Source organism: Leguminivora glycinivorella, chromosome 22 (assembly GCF_023078275.1).
Source record: "Leguminivora glycinivorella isolate SPB_JAAS2020 chromosome 22, LegGlyc_1.1, whole genome shotgun sequence".
NCBI lineage: Eukaryota > Metazoa > Arthropoda > Insecta > Lepidoptera > Tortricidae > Leguminivora > Leguminivora glycinivorella.
In genome coordinates, this window is record NC_062992.1 from 3406666 (window position 1) to 3434471 (window position 27806).

The window sequence follows — 27806 nt, forward strand, 5'->3', positions numbered from 1 at the left end:
GTTGCGATGCGAAATTCAAGATCGTGAAAACGCTATTAAATGTTCACCTTGTATGTAGTTGAGTTTGTTAAATTATGGTAGTAAAATTCCTTTTCTCAAACATGCAATGAAATATTGTCTTTACGTTCCTTAAAATGGGCTGGGAAGTATCGCTTTTTGGGCGCAACAACTCGAGAGGACTGTAAAGGGATTTCATATTATTTTTAGGCCTAGGCCTGCAAAGTAACTTTTTTTTATAAAATATTGTCCTTTAGAGCATTTTTTTATTTCATTGTATGTTTAAGAAAAGCACTATACATGCCTCGGCGTGAAAACGGATTCCCGGCCTCGTATCCCTATCCGGTATATACCCACTTGGCCGGAAATCCTCATTTTCCCGGCCTCTGATGTAATGTACTATTAAAACAATATTATCTGGATGAGGAACTTTGTTTCGATGCAAGCTTGGTAATTTTCAGTAAAATATCATGAAATTGTAATTAAGGTACAGCGGGACAAATCTCGATTGGGGGGCAAGAAACTGGTCCATTTTTTACAAGTCCACCGGTTATATATGGTAGGCGTGTTCAGTGGATACATGTAGAACTCAATATCATAGGGTAATAATGGAAAAAAATGGATCAGTTACAATTGCCCCCCCAGTCGAGATTTGCCTCACTGCACCTTATGTTCTTCCCTAGTCATTTAGCATAAACGAGTCATTTAGTATAGTAACAAATGAGACATCGCCACCTGTCCCGATCCTGCGCAGCCTCTTGCCAGTTGCAGTCACTGGCTTGAAGCCGACGCAGATCCGCCACCACACTGTCCTCCCAGCGATACCTGGGTCGACCCGCCGGACGGCCACCAGCCGGTCGATCCAAGAATGCTCTCTTGACAGCCCGATCATTTCCCATTCTAAGTAAGTGACCGAACCAGCGAAGTATGTGGGCTTTCGATTCGCCGATGATATTGGGTTCGGCCACTAACTCCTCAATCTCGGCATTTTTCCGGATCCTCCAGGTGCCATCGTCTCTCTGAATAGGTCCCAGGATCTTGCGAAAAATCTTTCTCTCCGCTACCAGGAGCTGACATTCTTCTTTCAGTATTAGTGACGAGGCCTCACAGCCATACATAAGGATAGGCCGTATGACGGTTTTATATATCCGTAGCTTAGTATGTTTGCTGAGAAGCCTGGACACTAACACATTATGGGGCTGCACTGCACCGCAAGGAGTTATGGATGCGTATTTGGATTTCCTCCTCTCTGGTGTTAGTGTCGGTTACAGTGCATCCAAGGTACGGAAACTTGTCGACCCCACGATATACGGTACCCCCTACATGAAGACTATCTCGGCGGATGCGTGTGTCCTCATGGCGTAGAGGAGCGTCCCCCGGGTGGTGAATGGAAGAACGGTTGGTACCACAGCACTGCTACTGCTACACTTCTCGGCTAATTCCGATGGAATCGCTAACCAACGTAGGCTGTGGTCCTCCCCTCCAGCATATCGGGGGTTGAGCGGCGTTAATTAACACCTCTCCCACGGAAAAATACTAAAGTTACGAAACCGAAAAAGAGAATTGGACATAATCTAATTGAAAAATTAATACTAGAAACTTGCTATGTTCCATAGACTAAGTGCGTTTTCACATTATCCGAGCCGATATCGAATTTCGGACTGATTTATCCCATATATTTACGCCCCCATTTAAGATTTTTTTCCTTTCATTCCTTCCTACAACCGATATCGGAACGGATAATGTGAAAACGCACTAATTCTTCAGCAATTTTCCTTATCCAAATTCGTCGAAATTATAAATCTTTACCCCTTCTTCGAAGTAAAACAGCTCATTATAGAAAATAATTTATACCTCCAACACCTACCAATCACCCTCACTACGTCAAAGACCATTATTCCCGGCTAAAATAAGAGAAGCAAAACTTGAGAGATCGTGACACCCCTATTGAGTCTCGTCCTCGTCTCTCCCGGACACTGCCTCTGTCCCGCGCAAACTAGACACCGCATTATTATTAAACTTTTACAAAGAACGTGTTGTCACCAGACCATTTGGCACAATTTGCCTTGTCGCGCGCGAGGCCATACATTAAGCGCGACTTCAAGTATGGACTCGCTCGCGACAAGGCAAGTTGTGCTAGAGGGGCAGACATACGTATAAGCAAAGACATATTATAACTCCGTATAGACAGATAAAGTCTAAGAAAAAAACGTACCTCAGTACCATACAGAAAAAGGTACGGTGGCCAAGATGGCATTACACCTTTGGGGTCCGCTGAGCTAGATGGCGCTAATATTAATATTTGACATTTTAAAACATATCAAGCTAAGAATATGGGCCAAATTGTCAAAACTGAGGTTCAAAAGTTTTAAGCCTGTGTCGAGAGATGGCAGTCTATGCACTGTGATTACACATTTTACTTTGACAGTAACTCTCTATAATACTCGATCCTCTTTGGTATAAGTAATTACTCCGTTTCAAATACGAAGTTCCGAAAGTAACGACATAGTTATTACGCTTACGCGCTCGCGGCGAAGTCGCTGCACGCTCTCTTCGCTTTCAATGCTCGCAAATCGCGAGTGTGATAAGGCCCTTAAACTTATTTTTGTTAATATTCCAAAATAACACGAGTGATAGCGTTCCCATGTTAAATTAATTGACATACATAAATGTGTGGTGACTGAGTTGGCTTGAATGCTCCGTCTAGTTGATGTGGTCTGTGTGCGTATCCCTACCTAACCAACCTTATTGTGCATTATTTAAAGGCGTTACTGGTATGACTTAAGATTGATTATAGTATAGTCAGTAAATTTTCCGAGCTGTGCATTCTGTCAAGGTCTTTTTGCAGTTTGTGCAGGCCTTATTCCAGTCGACTTGCATTTGTTTTCGATAATTTTATGGATGTTATCCTGGTGCATCTTTATTGCCTGTTGCTATGGGCTGTCGATAAACAGAATAGCATAACCTGCATAACCAAAGAGGATCGAGTATTATAGAGAGTTACTGTCAAAGTAAAATGTGTAATCACAGTGCAAAGACAGCCATCTCTCGACACAAGCTTAAAATACGTTTTTTTCTTAGTCTTTATCTGTCTATACGGAGTTACATATGTATTTCAGCAGTTCTCGAAAAGTTTGTACAAAAATTAAGGGAAAAGTTAAATTTGTTTTTATTAATTCCTACTTTGTTACCAAGATTTTGTTAATGAATTGAGGTTTTATTAAGTTTTATTTCGTCATTAAGGTTCTCTAGTATCTATATTTTCTTAATTATAACAATTATCCTGTATATATCTTACGAAAGTCGAATTATATTACTAAATGTTGGTAACAAAATAGGATCAATTAAAATTTGATGACGTGGCATTGTACAAAGTTGACGGGAATTGCTGATTTGGCATAACATAGCCTTATAAATCTCTTTTTATATTTTTATTCCTTTTAGTCTAAAGTCTGTTGTACTAACTAACGCTCGCGGTTCAATATTAGAATCCTTCACTTACTCGAGTATCAATATTATTGGCACGTGCGGTTAAACAACAACTTTGCCGCCTTGTAAAATAAATAACTAATGAATTTAAGGACAAGGCAAGTTACCTATTATTGCTAAATATTTTTTTAAGGAATTGTTAAAGCTTGATGCCAGTTCCCAGTTCGCAGTGAACTACTAGTTATTATAAACTGAGCAAGTGTACAGAAAAATGCGCTCATACAAATGCTACTCAAAAGAATGTGAGCTCCGCTTCCTATCTGGGTACCTAGTACAGTCACCTGCATAAATAAGTGATGATTTCTGTACCTTGTCGATTTAGTGCGTTTTCACATTATCCGATCCGATATCGGATGTAGGACCGTAATGTATCTCATACATTACAGGCGCCATCTTGGATTTTTTCCATTGAAATCCTTCCGACACCCGATATCGGATCGGATAATGTGAAAATGCACTTAGCGTCGGGAATGAAATGTCATACGAAATTGTCAAGTCAAACGATTAAAAGCGACAAGGTATAGTATAGAAATCATCACCGGTGACAGTACTCGTACAATCATCATCAATTACATCAGAGCGGGAAACGTGCTCACAAATATCGGAACACGCCTCTATTACCAAAGCGTAAGTGCGTTTTCATATTATCCGATCCGATATCGGATGTCGGAAGGATTTCAATAGTAAAAAGTCAAAGATGGCGGCTTCAATGTATGGGATATCGGTCCTAAATCCGATATCGGATCGGATAATGTGAAAACGCACTAAGAGCCCCATACATACACGATAGTGCGTTTTCACATTATCCGATCCGATATCGGATGTAGGAAGCCGCCATCTTTGATTTTCCCCTTTGAAATCCTTCCAACATCCGATATCGGATCGGATAATGTGAAAACGCACTTACCATTTAGCTTTACGATCCGTCGTAACAAATTAATCGAAACGACGACCAATCGACAGTGTATTTCAACATAGTTGACGATTTACTCGATCGCATACGATATCGGACATCGCAACAAAATCCCGTGCAATCATGAATCACAACGAAAGATTAAAAGCCCACCTCGGACACTGGCGATCATATATATGAAAGAGGCGCGTTCCTAGAGTAGGCCTAATAGCACAGTCTAAGCTCGTGTAGGTGAACGCGTACTATGCTTGTATGAGTGAAATATGACAGGTCGACTGTTCGCGTTTTTGACAGGCGGTAACTATGAGGTAACCGAGAGGGGTTGGGCGGCACTTTCAGCGGGGAGCGGGAGTGGCCATACTGTACGATAGTACTCTTTATTATACTGTGTCAAAAGTGTTGGCCGCTTGCGACCAAATATTCGATTTTTATCTCATACCTACTTACCTACTGAATTTATTATTCCGTTTCGAGTAGACGATCCATCGTAACGATCAATTGCTTCGTGTATGCAATTTTGATGCGACCAATCGCCACGATATCTGTCCGATCGATCGAAGCGATTAATCGTACCGTGAATCGTACCCTTTAACGCGTGTTCCGATATTTACAATAAGAACTTTTAAATTGTCAACAATGTACAATAATTATTCATCTTATTCTAAATATCAGAGCAATTTCTTGATGCAATAAACAATATTGTTTTAAAACTACATAATAAAATGATATCAATCTAAATTGTATAAAAAAATACTAGTCTAAAAACTTCTAGAATAAATTCTAAATGTCAAAAAAAACTGTTGTATAAAAATACATATTGAATTATCAATAGCATCATTAATAACCTATATAATTAATTGTTTTCAGCAATACTTGTATCCCACTTATGATCACTTTGCCCTCTCTGATATATTGGTTACTGTAATAATGTACCTACTCTGGGTAATCCCTTAGACAAACCATGGGAGAGGATAAAAGTGAAGCTCAACTAGTTTTTACAGAAGCAAGTAGGCTTGTGTAGTACATGTACTAATAGTACAAAAGACACGATTCCCTGCACTGTACTAGACCGAACGACTCCCAAATGATTCTGCTCTCTAGGACATTTAGTACACTCACACACGCGCAATAGAATAGGAGCGAAAGGATCAAAGAGCCGAGGAGTGACAATGACAGCAAAGCGATCCGTGTGATCCGACCGCAACCGAACTAAAACCGACTGACTCGGACCGAGAGCGCGCGCGAGAGCGAGCGAGCGTTACTTTACGCCATATGCACAATTTGTCTTTGTTCTCTCGGTGTACTACTGTCCTAAATGTCCTAAAAGAACGAACTAGTTAGTACACTTCGGAGATCGTACTAGTTGGGAGCGATCTTTTCAGTGAACGAGCAGGCACAACTCTAGAAGCAAGGTTTTAATCGTTTATAGGAACTGTGTTGCATCAGACTGACGACCGGTCTGGCTTAGCGAGTAGTGACCCTGCCTGCTAAGCCGCGGTCCTGGATTCGAATGCCCTGGCCTAGCGCGTAGTGACCCTGCCTGCTAAGCCGCGGTCCTGGGTTCGAATCCCGGTACGGACATTTATTTGTGTTATGAGCACAGATATTTTTTCCTGTCATGGATGTTTTCTATGTATATAAGTTGTATAACGAGATAAGATTAATACGCGGGCAAAGCCGCGGGAAAAAGCTAGTGATATACAAGAAACGTACACTGCATATGTACACTAAAGAAAAAAGCAATGAAGCCTAGCTACTGGAGGCGAAGCCAGGAATAATATTATATGAGTTTTGAATGATTCACGGTTACCCGCATTAATTGAACCATTTTGAGGCAAAAAGAAAGATATAGAATTTTATTACCTTTTTTTTTTTTTTCGAGCTTTTCACGATATTTCGACGCAGTTACTTAGCACGACAAAAAGTCAAAAACAAATGGTTGGTGTATCACAATGTCTATATTTGGTCAATAAAGTCTAATAATATTATATATTAGTAAGTTCATATATGTATATAACTTATGAGCATACATCGTTAGGGTTTTTTTTATCCATAAAGTTGGCAATGATTTTCACTAGCCCAAAAACCAAATTGAAAAGTTTTTCTTGACGAATCAACAATGACATTACTATAACATTTCTAGGTACATTTGGAGCCAGATACATAGTTTAATCTATTTTTCAGTAATTCAAGTTACTATAAACAGAGAAATTAAAAAGTTTATACGAATTTTCCCGCTCCCAAAATGTGACCAATGTATGCTTAAAGACAATTTTTCGCGAGTAGTAGTAGTAGTAGTAGTAGTTTTTAGTAGTAGTAGTAGGTAGTAGTAAACTCTTTATTGTACAATTAATAACAAAAAACACAGTAATTACAGTAAAGAACAGTACAAAGGCGAACTTATCCCTTTGAGGGATTTCTTCCAGTTAACCTTTAGTTTTAGTTTTAGTTTGCGGCGCAAACACTCTTAGGAGAAATAATTATTGTTTTAATACATTGTCATTTAATCAGTGCCCATAAAAAGAAAGCAAATAATGACGATAATATTCATCTTCGCACGTACGAATCAACAAACATGTCAATTACAGTATTAAAACGACCGAATAACTGGACTATAATGATTGTCACTACAAATACTTTTACACACCCAATTTTCACCGTTAAACAACGAATTATACTCCAATCTCACTTACATTATACACGGTGCTCGTGAGCATTTCGAGAGACTTTAAGAGTATATTCCTGATCCCATTTTAAGACTAAAATGTCATATACACTTTTCTAGATTTCGCCTAGTTTCAGAGTTATGACCAATTGAAAAAAAAAAATCTTATTCTTATTCAGTACAAAAGGCTTTTTTAACGATATTGATGCCATTATGGAGAATTAGTCTCACTGTCCTCGTTGATAGATGTCCAAAAAAACGAAATAAAAGCTTTCAAAAAGGAGGTTTTTAGAAAAAAAAGTCAAAATTAATTTTAAATGCTAGTTTTATGAATAACATTTACTTTTTATGTGAAAATACATTCGAAAATAGTAAAAAAAAAAAAAAAAAAAATATTTTTTTGGCAAAATTTCCTGATGTGAATTAAAAAAAAAATCTTTCCTTTAGCCTCAGAAATGCGTGGTTAAAATCTCTCGCAATCCTCACGAGCACCGTGTATAAAATTATAATATTATAAGTTCCATGATGACAACTTATCCGGCCTAGCCGAGGTGACAATTGTTGACGCTACGTGGCGATCTAAACGCAGTCGTCTGTCGCGCGTGGCGACTACTGAATGTTGTACTGACATTGTTACTTACCTAGGAAATATGTCCCTAAAGTGTTCATAAGTTTTGTGTTGTTATTCAGTATCACGTAACAAGGCATTTTTAACCCCCGACGCAAAAACGTGTTATAAGTTTGAGGTGACTGTCTGTGTGTGCGTCTGTCTGTGTTATCGTAGCTCCCGAACGATTTAACTGATTTAAATTTATTTTTATTTGTTTGAAAGCACAATTTGTCGGGAGTGTTCTTAGCCATGTCTGATGGAAATAGGTCCACTACAAAGTTTGAAACTTTACTTTCAAAGTTTAAAAATTGTATTTTTTTAATTTTTTGGTGAAGCTTGATTGATTTGTTATACATGAAATGTGCTCGCGCCACTACAAAAGCGTGATAGAGAGGGCTAACTACGATACGCTTAGGGCCTGGCCACATGGGCGCGTTGCGGCGACGCACCGCAAAAATTCTGCGTTGCGGTGCCGCGCCGCCAGTTTTTGCGGCAGGAAATCTGCGGCGCGCCACCGCGACGCAAGAACTCGCGGTGCGTCGACGCACCGCAAAAACCCGCGGTGCGGCACCGCAACGCAGATTTTTTGCGGCAACTCGCGGTGCCTCGCCGCTACTCGCAAAATAATTGTGAACTGTTTTGTGCGAATTAAACTTCGTGTTATTTATATTTAACCCTTCTTTGCTTGGTGATGATTTTTTTTCTGAACATCACAAACATTTAATTAATAGTAGATTTAGTACAGTTTTTCACGACAGAATACTAAGCAAATTTCGAATTATGCTACTAAAAATCTTCTTTTTTAATTAGGTTGTTTCATATTAAAAAAAAATGGTGATAGATTTTTTCATTATTTTTACAGTGCTCTCCTACCTTTTTCCATAGTGATCAATGTATGGGTTTTTTTTATTTGCGGCTTTTAATACATTATCGTAAGTTGACAACTAGGAAACTATTGATGCCTACTGAATAAGAATGGAATCGTTAGGCATTAAATTTTATGTGAAAATAAAAAAATATTTTTTTATACAAATTGTATGGGGATCGTTTTTCTCGATTTGTGGATTTTCTAGCCAGAAATCTTATTTTGGTCTCATACAAGCTTTTGATCCTTGATAGAAATGGGATCGATTGGCGTCAAAAAAAAGTTTGTGAAAAATTACCTTTTTCTCGCACCCTGTATGTTTTTCCAAAAATATGTAGGTAAACGCCAATTTTCATAAATTTAAAATGGTCTTCTACTTTACTGACCCGCTATCAAAATACAACCTGTATAAGTAATTGTCAAAGTTTAGACTAACATTTTTTAATTATTTATTTATAAATGATTTTATGTTCTTGTGAGAATTATAACATTTTTTTAAATAAACAGACTATTTTGATCCATGTCTGGATAAAGACTGATCGTGAAGTTCTGCACCGTGTATTGTTATTGAGGAGCGGCGACGTAACGCGAGTTTTGGCGACGCGCCGCAAAAAATCTGCGTTGTGGTTTTTGCGGTGCGTCGACGCACCGCGAGTTCTTGCGTCGCGGTGCCGCGCCGCAGATTTCCTGCCGCAAAAACTGGCGGCGCGGCAACGCAACGCAGAATTTTTGCGGTGCGTCGCCGCAACGCGCCCATGTGGCCAGGCCCTTACGAAACGTAAGCGATTGTCACATTGGCTAGATACCAGCGACAATTGAGTAATTTGCCCGACAATAGCGGACGTGGTGAAAAGTAATTTCTTATTTCCTAATGACGCGGTAGAGATGACCATTCCGTCATTAAGTTTATTAAATAAGTGTGTGTTTTGGTTTCTTAGTGTGTGTTTATTTTATTTGTTTGCAATAATCTTCACTCATACGTACCTGTATGTAATATCAAACTATACATACATATCGTCACTACTTTAAAAAAAACTTGTATCTTCGTCTGTCAATGAAAAGAAAATTGTAGTAAGTATGTATGGAATGCATATAGACTTACTGCGTTTTAACTTTGGGGAACAGCGTGAGATACGAGATTTTTTTAAAGTAGTGACGATATAATTCTGTAAAGTCAACCAATTGGAACCCTGGGCCACTCTACCACCATGTCAAAATGACAAGCAGTATGTGATTTCTTACAATCTGATTTATAACGTCACTAATATGACATAGTTCTACAACGGGTTCCAATTGGTCGACTGTACAGAATTATACATATACCTATACATATAGGTATAAAATAAAACGGACCGTTCAAAGTTTAAGCGTTGAATACGTACAGTCAACCAATTGGAACCCTAGACCACTCTACAACCATGTCAAAATGACAAGCAGTAAGAGATTTCTTACAATCTGATTTATAACGTCACTATGACATAGTTCTACAGTGGCCTAGGGTTCCAATTGGTTGACTGTACAGTTCGTCGACTGGCACAATTCTGACTTAATATTTCACATGCATCGCAGGAACTAACCAAATAAAATATACATATTTCAAAACATTCTCCATACAATTTTCAACTTAGCACGAACGCAATACGGTTGCCTGCCAAATATTCTAACTGTAAATATAATATGTGTCGCTTAACTTCAAAACTGGGTAAATCCATTCTGCTATAAGGTTGCTTATCTTTCAAATCATATTATATTTTTTATACAATCAACCTTAAAGCAGAATGGATTTACCCAGGTTTGAAGTTAAGCGACACCTATACGATCGTGACTTAAACCAAAGAGGATCGAGTATTATAGAGAGTTACTGTCTAAGTAAAATGTGTAATCACAGTGCATAGACTGCCATCTCTTGACACAGGCTTAAAACTTTTGAACCTCAGTTTTGACAATTTGGCCCATATTCTTAGCTTGATATGTTTAAAATGTCAAATATTAATATCAGCGTCATCTAGCTAAGCGTACCCCGAAGGTGTAATGCCTTCTAGGCCACCGTACCTTTTTCTGTATGGTACTGAGGTACGTTTTTTTCTTAGACTTTATCTGTCTTATACGGAGTTACATATGTCTTTGCTTAAACAAACTTATATTTCATTTCGTTATTCACGCGTTGTTGAACTTTAAGCTTTAAGTATTTCTTTTTAAAGATAGCGGTTTTATAGCAATTTTAAATAATAGTATGTCTGTATAGGTTTGCTGTTGTTTTCGGTCAACTTTGAACCATAAAAGGATTGGCATTCGCGGAGCAATCTCTTTATTTTCATTGTGCCGTTACGAAAGTAAATAACAATAATTTATAATAATTTATTATTATTGTGCTGTACCGTATGGCCATGTTGTAAGTAATGCAAATCAGGCAAATGTCAATTGATGGAATAGACAAAATGGCGCCTTCAGTAAGGACGCGTTCAACTTACGGTAGGGCCGTACCGTGCGGCTGCGTCCGTGTCTCGCAAATGGTCTCGTCGGAAGATCAGCGCTGACCTCCGGGTCGGCATTATGCTGAGACGGGACCATTTCGTGATAAACTTATCCATCCCATGTACATTTGTAGTTTTAGTCATACTTAATGCATAATGTGTAGTTTTTAAGTTTATTACGAATAAATTTTATAAAAAAAAAAAAAAAAAATTACCTGTCAAAAGGATTTGTTAGCTGTACGTCCAATACGCGGTTCGTCCAAATCGTGTTTGGTCCGTTCGCCTACTACGCAGTTCGTCCATCATGTGATGAGTCCATTTCGCGATTTGTCAATACACAATTCGTCAATTAAGTGATTTGTCCGACCGCATTTCGCGGATTCGCGATTCGTTAATACGCAATTATTCGTCAGTTAAGCGATTTGTCCGACTGCATTTCGCCGACTTCGAGATTTGTTAATACGCAATTCGTCCATTTCGTGATTTATCATATCTGAGGTCCCTTCCCTTATTTCATTATCATCATCATCATATCAGCCCTTTATCGCCCACTGCTGGTTGATCGTAGACATTGTACCTACCCACAATATATGAACGTTAGCAGGTTATTGAAATAAGTCTGGATTTTAAGTTTAAAACTTCTTAGAATACTTTGTATCTATTGGCACCTTCTCTGTAACCGAAAATGTACAGAAAGCTGGTACCTAACAAAAACGGAAATGTTTCATACAAAGACAAATTTTCTGAGACATTTTGGGAAATCTGGTCGATCCTGCTCAGCATCATGCACATTTCTGATTAAACTATAATTTTTATTCTGTTCTGTTTACCTTTTTTGTTGTTGTGCGACTTGTGCGCTAATAAACAATCTATTTATTTATTTATGTAGGTTATTATTACAGGCTTTTATTTAACTTGCCTTATTAGTATGTTAGTTTGGGCCAAAACGTAGAAGCTAAATTTGACTACAAGCTACGAATTGGTGACGCTTTAGTAAGTTCCGACCGTGAAGTGGCAGATCATTTTGAGCAGTTTTTCTCGAATATACCGGTAGAAACAACAAAGTCTCTTAATTCGTCGCCAGATGTCGCTGAAGAAATTTTGAAGAGAAATGTAGCGGAATGTACAGAATTCTTCAAATTTTCGTATATCACTCCGAACATAGTTCTTAAGACTTTTAGATCACTGAATTTAAAGAAAACTGAAGATCTATGGGGCCTGTCAGTCAAAGTTTTGCATTCCATTATTGAATCTATTGCACCATATTTAGCTGAGATTTTCAACAGATGCATTGATGTTGGCACTTTTCCAGATATTATGAAACATAGCAAAATTATCCCGTTGTTTAAATCAGGAACGAAGACAGATCCTACGAACTTTAGGCCGATTTCAATACTACCTGCATTAAGTAAAGTGTTTGAGAAACTTATTTTAAATCAACTGCTGTCGCATTTCAACAGAAATAAACTGCTTGATAGCAATCAATTTGGTTTTACCAAAGGTCGATCAACCACTGACGCTGGTGCGGTACTCCTAAAGCACATCTTTGACGCTTGGGAAAAAGCTCAAGATGCTGTTGGAATTTTCTGTGATCTGTCCAAGGCATTTGATTGCGTAGATCACGAAAATTTAAAACGAAAATTAAGCCACTACGGGATAAAAGCCGGTGCCCTCGACTTAGTCTCATCATATCTGTCGGATAGGACTCAGAGAGTAGTTATTAATGGAACTCATTCGGCGGGGTCCCCGGTAGCCCTCGGAGTGCCTCAAGGTTCAATTCTTGGTCCCTTCCTCTTTTTAGTATATATTAATGACCTACCCACTCTTGTTAAAGGCAGACATGATATAGTGTTATTTGCGGATGACACTTCTCTTATATTCAAAGTGGACAGGAAGGAAAATAGCTTCGACAGTATTAATGATGCCCTATCAACTATAGTTAACTGGTTTACGGCAAACAATCTACTTTTGAACGCCAAGAAAACCAAATGCATCAAGTTTGCGTTACCTAACGTCAAGCAGATAAATAACAGCAAAATCCAAATAAAAGGTGATACGCTGGAGTTTGAAGACCAAACTGTTTTCCTGGGAGTCACTTTAGACTCAAAACTGCAATGGCACGCACATATTGCTACTTTAGCTAACAAACTTAGTTCAGCTGCCTACGCAGTAAGGAGAATCAGACAGCTAACAAACGTAGAGACGGCCAGGCTGGTATACTTTGGTTACTTCCATAGTGTTATGTCGTATGGAATTCTGTTATGGGGTAAAGCCGCAGATATTCAGACGATATTTGTGCTGCAAAAGCGAGCTGTACGTTCCATATATGGACTGGGCGCTCGAGCTTCCCTAAGAGAGAAATTCAAAGAGGTGAACATTCTTACCGTTGCCTCTCAGTACATACTTGAGAATATTATGTATGCTAGGAAAAACATCCATGAATACAAGCTTAACAGTGATATCCATAACTATAACACTAGAAACAAACATAAACTTGCCGTGCCCTTCCACCGTCTCCGTAAGGTTAGTACGTCTTTCGTTGGGAACTGTACACGTTTTTATAACAAAATCCCCATTGATGTAGTGAACTTGCCACTCGGCAAATTTAAGTCACATGTTAAGCGCTGTTTGCTAGGTAAAGCTTACTATACGGTAAATGATTTTATAAATGATAAAAATGCCTTTAAGCCAGTAGCTTGATTATGGTAGCAGAAGTTTGTAATACAACCGTACTAGTATCCAGTAAAAATGACACAGCGTAATTTTTCTCATGTGATTGTATTGTATCATTAGTTATGTTAGTAGGACGCTTAGAGACCTTATACACCTCTAAGATTTTTGTTTTCATTATATAGCGTAGTTATATAAAATTTATTTAAAGTATGATAGTACACTGACCCTTAGAGACCTTTACATCTCTAAGTCACGTTGAGCATGTAATTAGTTATGTATAGCTATACTAGGCATTGTTGCCCTCTTTAATGTCACCTACAAGCTTAATGTCGTGTTTCACTGTGTCGATTTTTCTTTTGTCAATTTGCTGTTAGCTTGAACATGTCATGCTCGCTTAAAAGTCTTTGCTTACGGTGGCGTGTTGATCGGGTCGCCACCTTCCCGAATGGAGGTTGAGGGAGGCGATGGCTGAGATACGCGTCATACTCGTGAACGGGTGCTGTTTGTGGAGACTGGTCTGTTCAAGCTTACCTGGGCCACATGTTTTGTTAGATTATTTAACTTTACTTTTGAGCGGATTGCGAGACACTACATTCGGTTCTTGTAAGAATTAAACTTAAGTAAGTAATGTCTTAAGGATGACACTAGAGACCATCACGTTGTCGTTTAATTTAGTTAATTTTAGCTTTTGGACACTTAGAGACTTTATACATCTCTGAGATTTTGATTATATTTTATTTTAAAATAGACTCCTTACTTTAATGACCTTGTTGTCGTTTGATTAAGTTAATGTTAGTTTTTGGACACTTAGAGACCTTATACATCTCTGAGATTTTGATTATATTTTTAAACTTAATTTGTAACCTTGATTGGCCCTTATTTGTAAACTTGATTTGTTCTTTAATGATTGACAACTAGAGACTTGTACATCTCTTGAAATGTGTAATTTAGCTGTTCATTTTCTGTATTTTTTATTTATTTTTTGTATTATTTGACAAAGGTTTTTACTTTTAAATATTTTAATTTTATAAAATTTGACTCTTGGAGACGCTATACATCTCCATGGATTATTTGATTAAGTATAATATTTTTACTTGTAATATTCAGTCTTTTACAACTATTGAAGTATTATAGATTTCTTTTATCTTTGTATCTGTTTGCACTTTCTTTATTATTGATTATAGTTAGTAATAATATGACATTTAGAGACTTTATACATCTCTAATTCTATATCAGTGTATAGCTACTTTGCTTATGATTAATATTTTTAGTTAATATTTCTATTAATTTCATTTGTTTAACTTTAATGAATACTCTGTAATGTTGACATGTAAAAGTGCCCCCGTGGCCTATTTGCTGAATAAATGATTTTGTATTTTGTATTTTGTATTTTGACCCACTTCCCGGTTTCTGATTGATCTGAAATTTTGCACATACATATATGTAAATCACGTGACAATGCAATATTATGGTATCATGGAGCTTTCTGATGATGAAGCAGAAAGGTGGTCATAGGGACTCTGTTATGAAACGCCGTATCCCCATCGAGTAAGGAGTTTTGAAATGCCTAGGAAAGCAGCAGATGACTGTTGAAAGAAAGGTACAGTCAGCGATAAAAGCTTGTTCCAAAAATGCCTCTTTTTGCAAAAAACTTGTTATCAATATAGAAGACATGATCGAAATGTACGAACTTATTGAAAATTGCTCACCTACCTTAACTTTTCTTCGTAGTTTGGCAAATTATTTAGAACAGCGCATGACACTTGCTTGTTTGCACAGTTAGATATATCATTTCACGTTCACTTCTCGTTATATTAAGTAACAGGTAAACGACGGGTCCAGATTTTTGATTAGTTTTCATCAAAGACCTATATAACTCCATCTAGACGGATAAAGTCTAAGAAAAAAACGTACCTCAGTACCATATAGATAAAGCAGTGGTGACCTAGATGGCGTTACACCTTTGGGGTAGGCTCAGCTAGATGGCGCTAATATTAAAATTTGTCATTTTAAAACATATCAAGCTCAGAATATGGGCCAAATTGTCAAAACTGAGGTTCAAAAGTTTTAAGCCTGTGTGGAGAGATGGCAGTCTATGCACTGTGATTACACATTTTGCTTTGACAGTAACGCTCTTTAATACTCGATCCTCTTTGGTTTTCATGTTTCCGTTAGGTCAAAACGGATTGAGCACTGACACTGACTGACAGTTTATGTGTTTATCTGTCATTGTTTTTTTTTACTTTTTTGGATGTTTAAACTTTAGAACTGAGATTAGTGGTTAAAGTAGTTTTTTACAATAATGTGAGTGTGCACGGGAGAACGTCCCACTTTGTCGCTTTGTCAGTTTATTCATATACAAGTAAATCTCGCCTTAATGGTAACCGACAAAGTTTTACTAAACACACTTACATATAATAAGTGTTTCTTAGCATAGTTGTAACTACTTTGGCAATAAACACTTACCAAAAACCAACTTCTTCCTCTATTTAAATAGAAGAAACATACATATAAATTGACCTTGAAGTATCAATTCAATTAGTGTAAATTAGGTATATATAACCTATTTTATAATATCTGTAATAAGCTGCAACATGTCATAGAGACAGCTATCTGCCAATCAAAGCTGTCAAAATATAAATAACTTATTTGCAGCCCGGAACTTATTAACAAAGCAATGACTTCTTTTAATTCAATAAAGATTCCTCGATACAACTGGTTGAAAGACGCAAAGATTTACAACAAAAACTACGCTTTGATACAGCCGGAGTGGATCAAAGCCAACGCAGATATAGTCGTTGTCTTTTTCAACACAATAAATGTAGACAGAGAGGGAATCGTCGAGAAATTTTACAATATCTACGAAAGTGTCAAACACGCGAATGTGCCCTTAGAAGTTATTCACGTGCCATTGGACGCGAACAAATCACAAATGAGACAGAGCTTCGAGCAGCAAGCGAACTGGTTTACTCTTCTAAATGATGATCCCCTGGTACTTATCCTTAGTTATTTATACGAAGTATCATACATTCCGTATTTTATTGTTATAAGACCCGATGGGAAAATCATTTCGAACTCTGCCAATCGCGATTTGGAGCAATATGGTAAAAATGCGGTGATAGCTTGGTTGTCTCCTTTAGCTTGTGTGAAGCATAGTAGGAAGCTGGCGGACGAAGCGGCTATGTATGGAGCTAAGTGGAGGTATCTGATAAAGGAGGAAGATGAGGAGAAGAAGGAGTATCCGAGGAGGTTTTCGACAGATGTGCCGAAGAATGGTGAGCGGGTCGGCTTGATGCCGTTGAAAAAGGAAAGTGCAGGAGCTCAAACTGAGCCTCTGGAGGAATCTGCCATACCGTGATACCACAGTATAATAAAGAGTACTATCGTACAGTATGACCACTCCTGCTCCCCGTTGAAAGTGTAGCCCACCCACTCTCGGCTACCTCACAGTTACCGCCTGTCAAAAACGCGAACAGTCAACCTGTCATATCTCACTCATACAAGCAAATTTTTTCCTCTGAGCATACGAGCCTACACGAGCTTAGAATGTGTGCTAGGAACGCGCCTCTTTCATATATTTGATCGCCAGTGTCCGAGGTGTGGTGATACTGTGCAAGTTTTATTTTAATAAATCCTGAACCAATCCAATCTATAAATATTTACTTGTTTTTAGGTGGAGTACCTACGTAGTGTATGATATTTCATATAATAAATAGTTTTTATTATAAGCTTTTATTCAACTTGCCTTGTTAGTATGTTAGTTTGGATCAAAACGTAGAAGCTAAAACCAACTTCCCCGTTTCCGATTGAGCTGAAATTTTGCACACATATGTCAATCACGTGACAATGCAATACTATGGTATCATGGAGCTGATCTCATGATGGAGCAGAAAAGTGGTCATAGGAACTGTGTTATGAAACGTCGTATCCCCGTCGAGTAAGGAGTTTTTAGATATCTCGGAGAGTAGTAAGTAGATGACTCTTGAAAGAAAAGTAAAATATTTTTTTCGCAAAAAACATTTTCTTAGTTTAATTCAATTTTCAATGTTGTATCTATTCTAAACAGTTGGATAACCCAACCTACGAAACCTGCGAAAGTGTCATAAACTGCTGTGTATTAGATACTAGCTATTGCCCGCGGCTTCGCTCGCGTTAGAAAGAGACAAAAAGTAGACTACGTCACTCTCCATCCCTTCAACTATCTCCACTTAAAAATTCAAGTAAATTCGTCGCTCCGTTTTGCCGTGAAAGACGGACAAACAAAAAGACACACGCACTTTTCCATTTATAATATTAGTATGGATGTACAGCTTACTTATTGGGCCTTAACTTTCTGGGAATAATCTACATAAAATGTCGGCTATTAAAATCAAGTCTATGCTTTCCTATCCCTAACGTCTCTAATCCTCGTACAGTCAGCAGCAGAAGTTCCGTAGCGGGCAAGGTGTTCACAATGATCCTAACACGCTCTTATTGTCTTAAAAATAAGATCGTGTCAAGTTCATTTTGAACACCTTGCCCGCTACGCAACTTGTGCTGCTGACTGTACTATTATCCAACAGCTAATATCATTACGCCACAGCAAGCGTGTTTTACTAGAGCTTCGACTGAATTTGGTCAGAAGGACCGGTTCAACAGGTGCTGCGTTTTTTTCTTGATCGAACCTGTGATGCCACTGGGTACCTATCCAACGTCACTATCGCTTTCATAATCGTATCGTAGCTAGCTCCCCCTATCGCTTTTCTGTTGTGGCGCGACAGAGCCAGACTGCGTTTCGAACGCCACCTAGCATCAACGTATTGTCATTTCAGCGTGCGTAGCCGAATGCACAAACGCTCACGAAACGAAACGCTCGTAAAGTCGCCGTCAATAGAATTTGTAAACAATGTAAACAAACCTTGTAGTCAAAATGTCTTTAATTTTCATTCTAACTCATCAGATACTGGTTAAATCCATGTGTTATTTAATCAATTCATATCAAATTGTGATCCTCAACCTTTGAAATAATAAAATTGTGCTAAAATATTGATATTTTGTATAATGGTTTGTTTACATTGTTGGCAATTTCTACTGACAGCGATTTTAGATACCTATCTCTATCGCTCTTGCGTATTGGCGCGATAGAGCCAGACTACCTTTCGCGGCGTTTCGTTTTCGTTTCGCGTCGCAGAAATGCCAATCGGCTACGGGGCCAGCTAGGCAGGCAGGCTATACCTATCGCGTCGTGCGTAGAATTTCCGGCAGCGCAAACTAGACTGAAAAATTAATCGATTATACTTAAGTCTTACCTACAGTCTTATAAAAGAGAACTTTGGTATATGATGAAATAAAACTATAGAAACGGATGTTATCGCGTATATCTATTTATTTAAACTTTATTGCACAAATTTACAAAAAAAAAGTACAAATGGCAAACTTAACGCCTTGCGGCATTCTCTACCAGTCAGTCAGTAAATATACATACATACATAGTATACATACAATCACGCCTGTATCCCATGAAGGGGTAGGCAGAGCACATGAAACTACTAAAGTATCAGTGCCACTCTTGGCAAATAATTTAAGGGGTTGACAGAAAACGAAACTGTGACTGCCAGCCTCTCGCCTACGCCACAATTTAACCCATATCCCACAGCCGCCTTTTACGACACCCACGGGAAGAAAGGGGGTGGTGAAATTCTTAACCCGTCACCACACCAGTAAATATAATGATTTTAAAATTCATTCCGACGTTTAGAAAACTTTACAGCGTTCGTGGTCAACGGGTGTGTCTTATTTTCAGGGAAAGTGCATGTCTTTTGTTTTCCGATCCGGTCTCCATATATTTAAACACAAATTGAGTCATTATTTTTCATACCGGTAGCGCCATCTCTTATCGAATAGCGACTTTAAGTACCGTAGAGATGCGATACACCATAAATTACTACTTTATGTGCATTAAATCTTAATATTTTATCCGCCGGGAACTCAAATTTAACGACGCCCTTACCTAAATGCGGAAGCTTGCAATAGTTTATTGCACCTGTCCCCTCTACCGTGAATTTTCAACGTTTTATAATACGAAAACTTAAGGGAAAATGTAAACAATCAGTATGGGATGCATCGGCATAGGGGAATAGGTAAGGGAAGAGTTCTTTTCTCAAACATGCAATGAAATATTGTCTTTACGTTCCTTAAAATGGGCTGGGAAGTATCGCTTTTTGGGCGCAACAACTCGAGAGGACTGTAAAGGGATTTCATATTATTTTTTAGGCCTAGGCCTGCAAAGTAACTTTTTTTTAATTTCGACAACATTTTTTATTTCATTGTATGTTTGAGAAAAGCACTATACATGCCTCGGCATGAAAACGGATTCCCGGCCTCGTATCCCTATCCTATATACATGTATATACCCACTTGGCCGGCAATCCTCATTTTCCCGGCCTCTGATGTAATGTACTATTGTAACTCCATACATCAGTAAATGCAAGTTATTTGTAGTGACATCTAGCGTCATTTACTTGTCAAATAGCTTAAATTATCAGTACCACTACTCGATACTAGATGGCAACTGTGTCTCGTTTGCCAAAAAAATAATATTAGAACAGTTTACAACTTAATTACAAGCAGAAGGAATTAAAACAGAATACTGATTAATACTATTGTGATATTAGTTAAAAATTGGTGAGCATTAGACTTTTCGTTCGTCGCGACATCTATTGACAAGTACAACTGATATTTTACGACAATCAGTACTGTTCAGTATGTCATGACAAGCAGTACTGATATTTTACGCTAGTTGACGCGTGATTGTCGCTAGATGTCACTTAACTATGCCTATACAAATAACTCGCATTTACTGTTGTATGGACTGGAGTTGCAACTCTTCCTTTACTTAAATTCCTCTATGGTACGAGTAGTTATAATAATTAATAGTACCTAAGATTTGATGAAACGAAGTGATCAATGATGATGATAAATTATCACTTTTCAAAGTCTTCAAACCTACCTGTCTAGAAATCTGAAATAATCGTTGATATTCGTAATATCCATACTTAATATTATAAGTACATAGGAAAGTGTGTGTGTCTGTTTGTTTGTCCGTCTTTCACGGCAAAACGGAGTGACGAATTGACGTGATTTTTTAAGCGGAGATAGTTGAAGGGATGGAGAGTGGCATAGGCTACTTTTTGTCCCTTTCTAACGCGAGCGAATCCGCGGGCAAAAGGTAGTCTATTATAAGAATGCGCTATTAGACAGACGGATCCTTGCAAGGTTTCCTTTCCCACCGGCTTAGGTACTTTTAAAATCTAAAACCTCCGTAGCCATTCAAAACTGAATTGTAGCGCATACACAACTGAGTCTATTATCGTACTTGTTAGTTCTACAATATGTCAAGAATTCTTATATAATAATGGCCGTGTCCACGCATGCGTCAGTCGCTAAATCTTTCTGGAATCCTTTTACGAGCGAGCGACGGGAGCGCAAAAGGTCTACGGTCTACGGGCGTATTACACGCCTTTGATATTGTGACAGGTACGCTAGGAAGTTGTATAAAAGAATGATTTATGTTTAATGAGTCGTGTAAAACCTTTCGTTCCTACCCGTTTTTACCTAGAGCATAGATTAAATATAAGAAGATCATGTACCATCCCATACATTAAACTGCGAGCGCCTAAAAACGCGCATACACTACACCACACATAAATGGCGCCACAAAAAATGCCTTGTTGTCATCGATTATTTGTAGATTGGCGTTAAGTGTCAGTTTCGAGCCTTAAATCTATGTCAAAAGTGACACTTAACGCCATCTACAAGTATAATCGAAAGCTACAAGGCATTTTTTGCGGCGCCATCTATGTATGGTGTACTTATAGTGTATGCGCGTTCTTAGGCGGTCGAATTTATCGAATGGGATGGTATGATCTTCTTATATTTAACCTGTGCCTAGAGTTAGGAACACTTTTTAACGCGTCTTTGTCAGGGTAATTTCTAATGAATTGAACTTGATTAATGTCTTTAATTGAGTGCTACAGCTTAATTCACTCCTAAAGATTGAACAAAATGTACTTAATCTGTAGTGTATCTACTTACTAGGATCATTGGAATTTATGATCGGTATCTTTATGGCTATTTCAATCACAGCATCCCACTGGGAATTAAGATGTTGGAACAGCTAACCAATTTTTTATTCCTATGTATCAAAGACATATGTAACTCCGTAAATACAGATAAAGTCTAAGAAAAAAACGTACCTCGGAATCATAGAGAAACAGGTACGGTGGGCTAGATGGCGATACACCTTTGGGGGACTCTCGGCTAGATGGCGCTAATAATGATATTTGACATTTTAACACATCATTATCAAGCATGAATCCTTTTAAGCCTGTGTCGAGAGATGGCAGTCTATGATTACATATTTTTCTTTGGCAGTAACTCTCTAGAAACTCGATCCTCTTTGACAACTGCTCATGAGCAGCGAATGTCCAGTTTCTGAAAATGAATGAAATGAAAAATTTATGTTTCTAGACTTCTATTAATAAAGAAAATCTAAATAGAATGTGTTACAAAACGGATCTAACCAATTCACCCCTCAGGTTGAGCAGCATTATACAAATATACATATACATGTTATCTCACCAGCATCAAGAACGATTTAATACTGGACTGACAAAGGCCATACAAAAAATGTACCCTTGAAATGTATGGGCCTTTTAGGCTTAAAACTAGATGGCGCTGTTTCGCATCCTGAAATTGGCCAAAATCATATTTTCCTCAAATATTTTTGCGTGTTTTTATTTTTTTATAAGAACAAAATGACATATTTCTTTATTTTAAAATCATGATATAACGTCAATACACATTTTGAAAAAAATTGTAGGCTTGATCAGTGCAGTTATGATAGTATTTAATAGGTGGCGCTAAAAAATTGAGGTACGATTCTTAGTATGGAGTAGGTATGTAAATCCATACTAATTAATATTATAATTTTTTTTTCTAGAGTACTTATGTTTTTTTCTAAAGGACGAAATCTCAAAACAGTTAATACTTTTATACGGTTTTTAGACTTTATGTTAACTATTAAACGAATTTAATTTAATAACTTTAATTTCTGGTTTTATTCAACTAGCATTTACGCAATCTGTACCTAGTTAGTAGTTATCGCTATTTACTGTTGGAAACATCACCGCCTCTCCACGCTCCACGCTGCATCGGGGATTCCCCAATAAACGTTTGCATACTGAATGTTTATCGAATTAAAATGTACGTTATTGTTATTGAAACGTTACAAATCACGAAAAACCGTTATTGTCGTATTATTTGTCCATCTGAAAAAAAAACATATTTAGAAAAAAAACCATGGTGCTTGGTTTTTTTTTCATAATTCTGAAAAAAAAACGAAATGTTTTTTGTTCAGAATTATACCATACACTAATCTTGTTTTAGGAGCTTTTCGTCCCGATCAACACGAAGGGCGAGCTGTATGAGGTGTGCCCCGAGGAGTTGTCCCCCGCCGAGTGGGACGCCGCCGAGCCGTCCGGGTCGCCGCCGCCGGACGCGGGCGCGCGCGCTCACCGCCTTCCTCATCTGCTGAGTCTGTGGCGGCTGCCGGCGAGGGTCAGGCTGCTGGCTGGAACAGTGCCCATCGAGATGGCGCATGATGTTGGAGGTGAGTTGTTGAATCAATAGACTACATGTATACAACAGTAGGTAGTGCTAGTGCCTGCACCTATAGCCCGAGACGCCTATCAGGTAGATCACTTATGACGTCACTGGACAATGACTATTGCCTAGGCTACATTACATACACCATGGCCTTCCGCATCTGCTGAGCTTGTGGCGGCTGCCGGCGAGGGTCAGGCTGCTGGCTGGAACAGTGCCCATCGAGATGGCGCATGATGTTGAAGGTGAGTTGTTGAATCAATAGACTACATGTATACAACAGTAGGTAGTGCTAGTGCCTGCACCTATAGCCCGAGGCGCCTATCGGTCAGACCACTTATGATGTCACTGGACAATGACTATTGCCTGGTCTACATTACATACACCACGGCTTGTCGCACCTACCGAGTCTGTGGCGGCTGCCGGCGAGGGTCAGGCTGCTGGCTGGAACAGTGCCTATCAAGATGGCGCATGTCGTTGGAGGTGAGTTCATGGAACACTAGTCTATCCTCACTTAGTATCAGCATGTCTGGTACGCTGTTTCTTCACTCCTATAGTTTGATTTTCATCATGAGCAGAGGAGACTGGTACCTCTATATGGCACCGTCTTCCGCATATACTGAGCTTGTGGCGGCTGCCGGCGAGGCTGCTGGCTGGAACAGTGCCTATCGAGATAGCGCATGATGTTGGAGGTGAGTTGATGAATCCTCACTTGATCTTATCAGTGTACTGAGGATGGTATTCTTCACTCCTGATCTTCGTCATGGACAGGGGTGACTTGTACGGTTGTACCGTGCCGTGTACAGTGCCTATTGCGATGGCACATAACGTTGGAGATTAGTTTACTAGTCACTCTGTCATCACTAGTCTACCTACATAAATTTGCATATTATGGGTGCTAGTGCCTGCTTGTTTATTTGCTTTCCCGTTTCTCTTTTTACTTTGGCAATTACTATTTCACAACACGCAACTGTTAAATGTCAAACGGCATTGTTTAATAAGTAAATAATTAGGTAGCTAATTCCCATAAACTAATTATGTACACTGTTGTACACACAACAGTTACGAATAGGTAATTAAATATAAAGTGAGCAGGAATATCCAACTTATACTTAATAACAATTTTGCCTGATTTTTCCAGAAGACCTCTTGCTGCGGGAGGCGATAACGGAGCCGGTGCTGGTGATGTGCACGCTGCCGGAGCCGGGCGCGCCGGCCTGCCCCACCAAGCCGCCGGGGCTCGCCAAGGAGGCGCTGCAGCTGCTCCCCCTCAACTGCGGCGCGCGCCTGCGCCGCACGCAACTCGGCTTCGACTCCGAGAAGCGCATGTTCCTCTCCGCGCGCCTGCAGAAAGCTCTCACCTTCTGTCAACTCAACGTTGACAACTGGATCAGGCAGATCTCATACGCCAACTCGACTGTCATCGGCAAGAAGGACCTCCTCAGCGAAAACCATGAGCCGATCAAGTTCGAAAAAGAACGCAAGTTCACGCTCCAGGGACTCAAGATCGACACGTCCAGACTCTTCGGGAAGAGCGAGAAGGTCCTCAAAGACATGCCGGATGAGACGGAGGGCTCCATCATATTTTTAAGTAAAAACGAACTCGAGCACATGAACTACGACGTCTACAGCGACGATGAAGGCAAAGACGAAAAGAACGACGAGAAAACAGAGGAGCACTTCTCTAACGACAAGATGCAGGTGTTCCGGGAGGACTCCGCGCAGAAGAAGAACAAGTGGTTCAAAAACTTGAAGCTTCTGAAAAGCACGGAGAAACTAACGGACGAAAAGATAACGTCAATCGAGAATAATGAGAGATACAGAGATATTAAGGATCCGTTCGATCCTCTCGGAGAAAAACACAGCTCTATAGAGAGGTACCAGGACATGGCGAAGCTCATTGAAGACAGATTCGGAGCGTCGAGGGCGAAGGGCGATGGCACTGCAGAGAAGAGCCACTCCTACAAGAGTCTGACGACTTCATCGTCGGATATGGGCACGAGTCAGTGCAGTTCGAACCCCAAGAAACCAATTTTGACAAAGTCAGTGTCAGTGCAAACGGGAATCCCGGACAGTCCGTACACTGAAGGTAGCGGAATCAACATGATACATGGCCGCAAAAATCTCAGTGTCGATCAGATCAACTACTGTGGATCTATGGAGAGCGACGCTAGCTCAGGTAGAAAATTAAAATCTTTGGACGAAAATATGCTAAAGAAATCTTCTGCGTCAAAATCATCAACGAATTTAGAGAGGAGACAGAGAATACAGCCTGATTTGATACCTGAAAAGGCGATGGTCAAGTCTGAATCGTATAACCAAATACAAAGCTGTGAAGACATAAACATGTTCGGAGCGGGCTCTCTATACAACGACAGTGAATTCGAAATTAATTCTAAACAACACTCATTTATAACGGAAAAACTATGCTCAGAATTCCATGTCAAAACAAAAAAGGTCCTTAGCAAATCTACATCAAATCTACTGCATCCTAAGAAATCAACAGATAAAAAAGAAGGTAATAACAGCAACAGCATGCCGACGAAAACTGAACGACTAAGCGAAGGTGACAAGCTTAATTTTAGAAAGAAGATTGACAAACCGAGAGCTCCGACTCCCAAGCTTGAAATCGACGACGACCTCGTACCGATTGATATCTCGGAAGAGGAACCGCAATCTCAAGTCAAATTAAGGAGATCCATATCTTCAATACAAAAGAGAAAGTTACCGGTCATAGAAGACTTACCTTACGGACAAGTTGCTGACGCGGTGCACGTGGAAGAAGAAAAGGTAGATTCCGATGCCAGCTCAGACAACATTTATGCAGAAATATGTGCTCCCAACAAGGCTAGCGAAGACGAATCCTATGATAACAACGTAGACGTCTTAGCAAACGATCCAGTGATCTGCAACGTCAAAAAAGAGGTCACCATTCGTAACGACGAGCGAGCTCGACAGATGATTGAGAACCAAGAAAACCCATTTAGACACATCGAAGTTGTAGTCATAGAGAAAACTACGGACTTCAATTTGGACACTTCAAGTATAGCCTCAAGTGATTTTGATGATTTAGGCAGTAAAAACGACGTGTCAATAGCCATAGATTCGTGGGAGCGGGACACGAAGATTGTTGACCAATCAGATTCTAAAATACACGCAATAAGATTAGAAATAACGAGTAATATGGAAGATTATCCTCAAGAGGTAGATCAAAGTTTTGAGAGGACGGAGATTCGGTTAAGTAAGAATAATTCTTTAAGTTTTAGCAACAGCATCCATTTGAATGGTACATATCCCAACGAGGCCATTTATGATACTTTAAAATAGTTGTTAAGTGTTTTGATGTTATGGATGATATTTCGGTAGTGAGCAACTGTGATTTGTGATTTTTAGGGATGTAGCGTTGTATTCGGGCATCATACAGGAGAAAATAAAGATAGACTCTTTATCAATTTAGATACTTACGTGCGGTCGATTTCACAAATTTCTTTACAAACCAATATACTAAAAATGTTATAAGTATATGTATTTACTCGTGGAAGAAAATGACAATAAGTTCGAATATACATTTTTTAAACTATAAATGCATGGGCTTACTCGTGGCCACAGTCTAGCCGAGGCGAATACGTGGCCTATAATGGAGCGAGCGCATAATTATAATACATATTTGTATTGTTAATGGGTAAAGATGTTTGTGAACTCGACTGTGCCTAACTTACCTACCACATCTGTATCTATAGGAGTACAGGTCATTTCACTAAAGCTGGTATGAATAAACGAAACTTTGATTGTGTGAGTAATGTATCGTTACATACTAGCAAAGAGAATCGAGTATTGTATGAGAGTTACGGTCTAAGTAGTGTGTAATCACAGTGCATAGACTGCCATCTCTTGACACAGGCTTAAAACTTTTGAACCTCAGTTTTTACAATTTGGACCATATTCTTAGCTTGATATGTTTTAAAATGTCAAATATTATTATTAGCGCCATCTAGCTGAGCATACCCCAAAGGTGTAATGCCATCTAAGCCACCGTTCTTTTTTCTGTATGATAGTGAGGTACGTTTTTTTCTTAGACTATCTGTCTATACGGAGTTATATATCGTAAGTCTTTGATACTAGATAATCCTAACTGTCAAAAGCCACTATTTTGTGGGTTAATCAGTCACACACATAGCTATTTTCATTCACTCATTCGTTCCATTCATGCCAGCTCTTGTGAATGTACTTGTACTTTGTAGGGAGAGTAACAGTCTTAATTTTCTACTTGTCCAATCATTGAGGATCGTTTTCATACCACGTGCACAACCTCTATTAGCTACCACGCTAGTAGGTAATAAGTTGATGTTGCCATGACAAAGTATATATGATATGATATTGCAAGTATATATTTATAATGTGGTAATATATGGAAACATATAAATTATATTGTAGGCGATTTTCTTGTTGGAAAACACAAATTAAAATGTATGCTCTAT

The 27806-nt window shown here is 38.8% G+C and overlaps 1 protein-coding gene across 2 annotated transcripts in view; it reads left to right on the top strand.

Annotated features, from left to right (window-relative positions):
• Positions 1 to 27248, top strand: part of LOC125238018 — a 220732-nt gene extending 193484 nt beyond the window's left edge. For both annotated transcript variants that reach the window (XM_048145299.1, XM_048145300.1), the window contains exons 5-6: positions 23113 to 23335; positions 24470 to 27248. In XM_048145299.1, coding sequence (XP_048001256.1) covers positions 23113 to 23335; positions 24470 to 26655 — 2409 coding nt within the window. In that variant the 3' untranslated portion in view covers positions 26656 to 27248. The remainder of the gene's footprint in view (positions 1 to 23112; positions 23336 to 24469) is intronic.
• Positions 27249 to 27806: the final 558 nt, after the last annotated feature.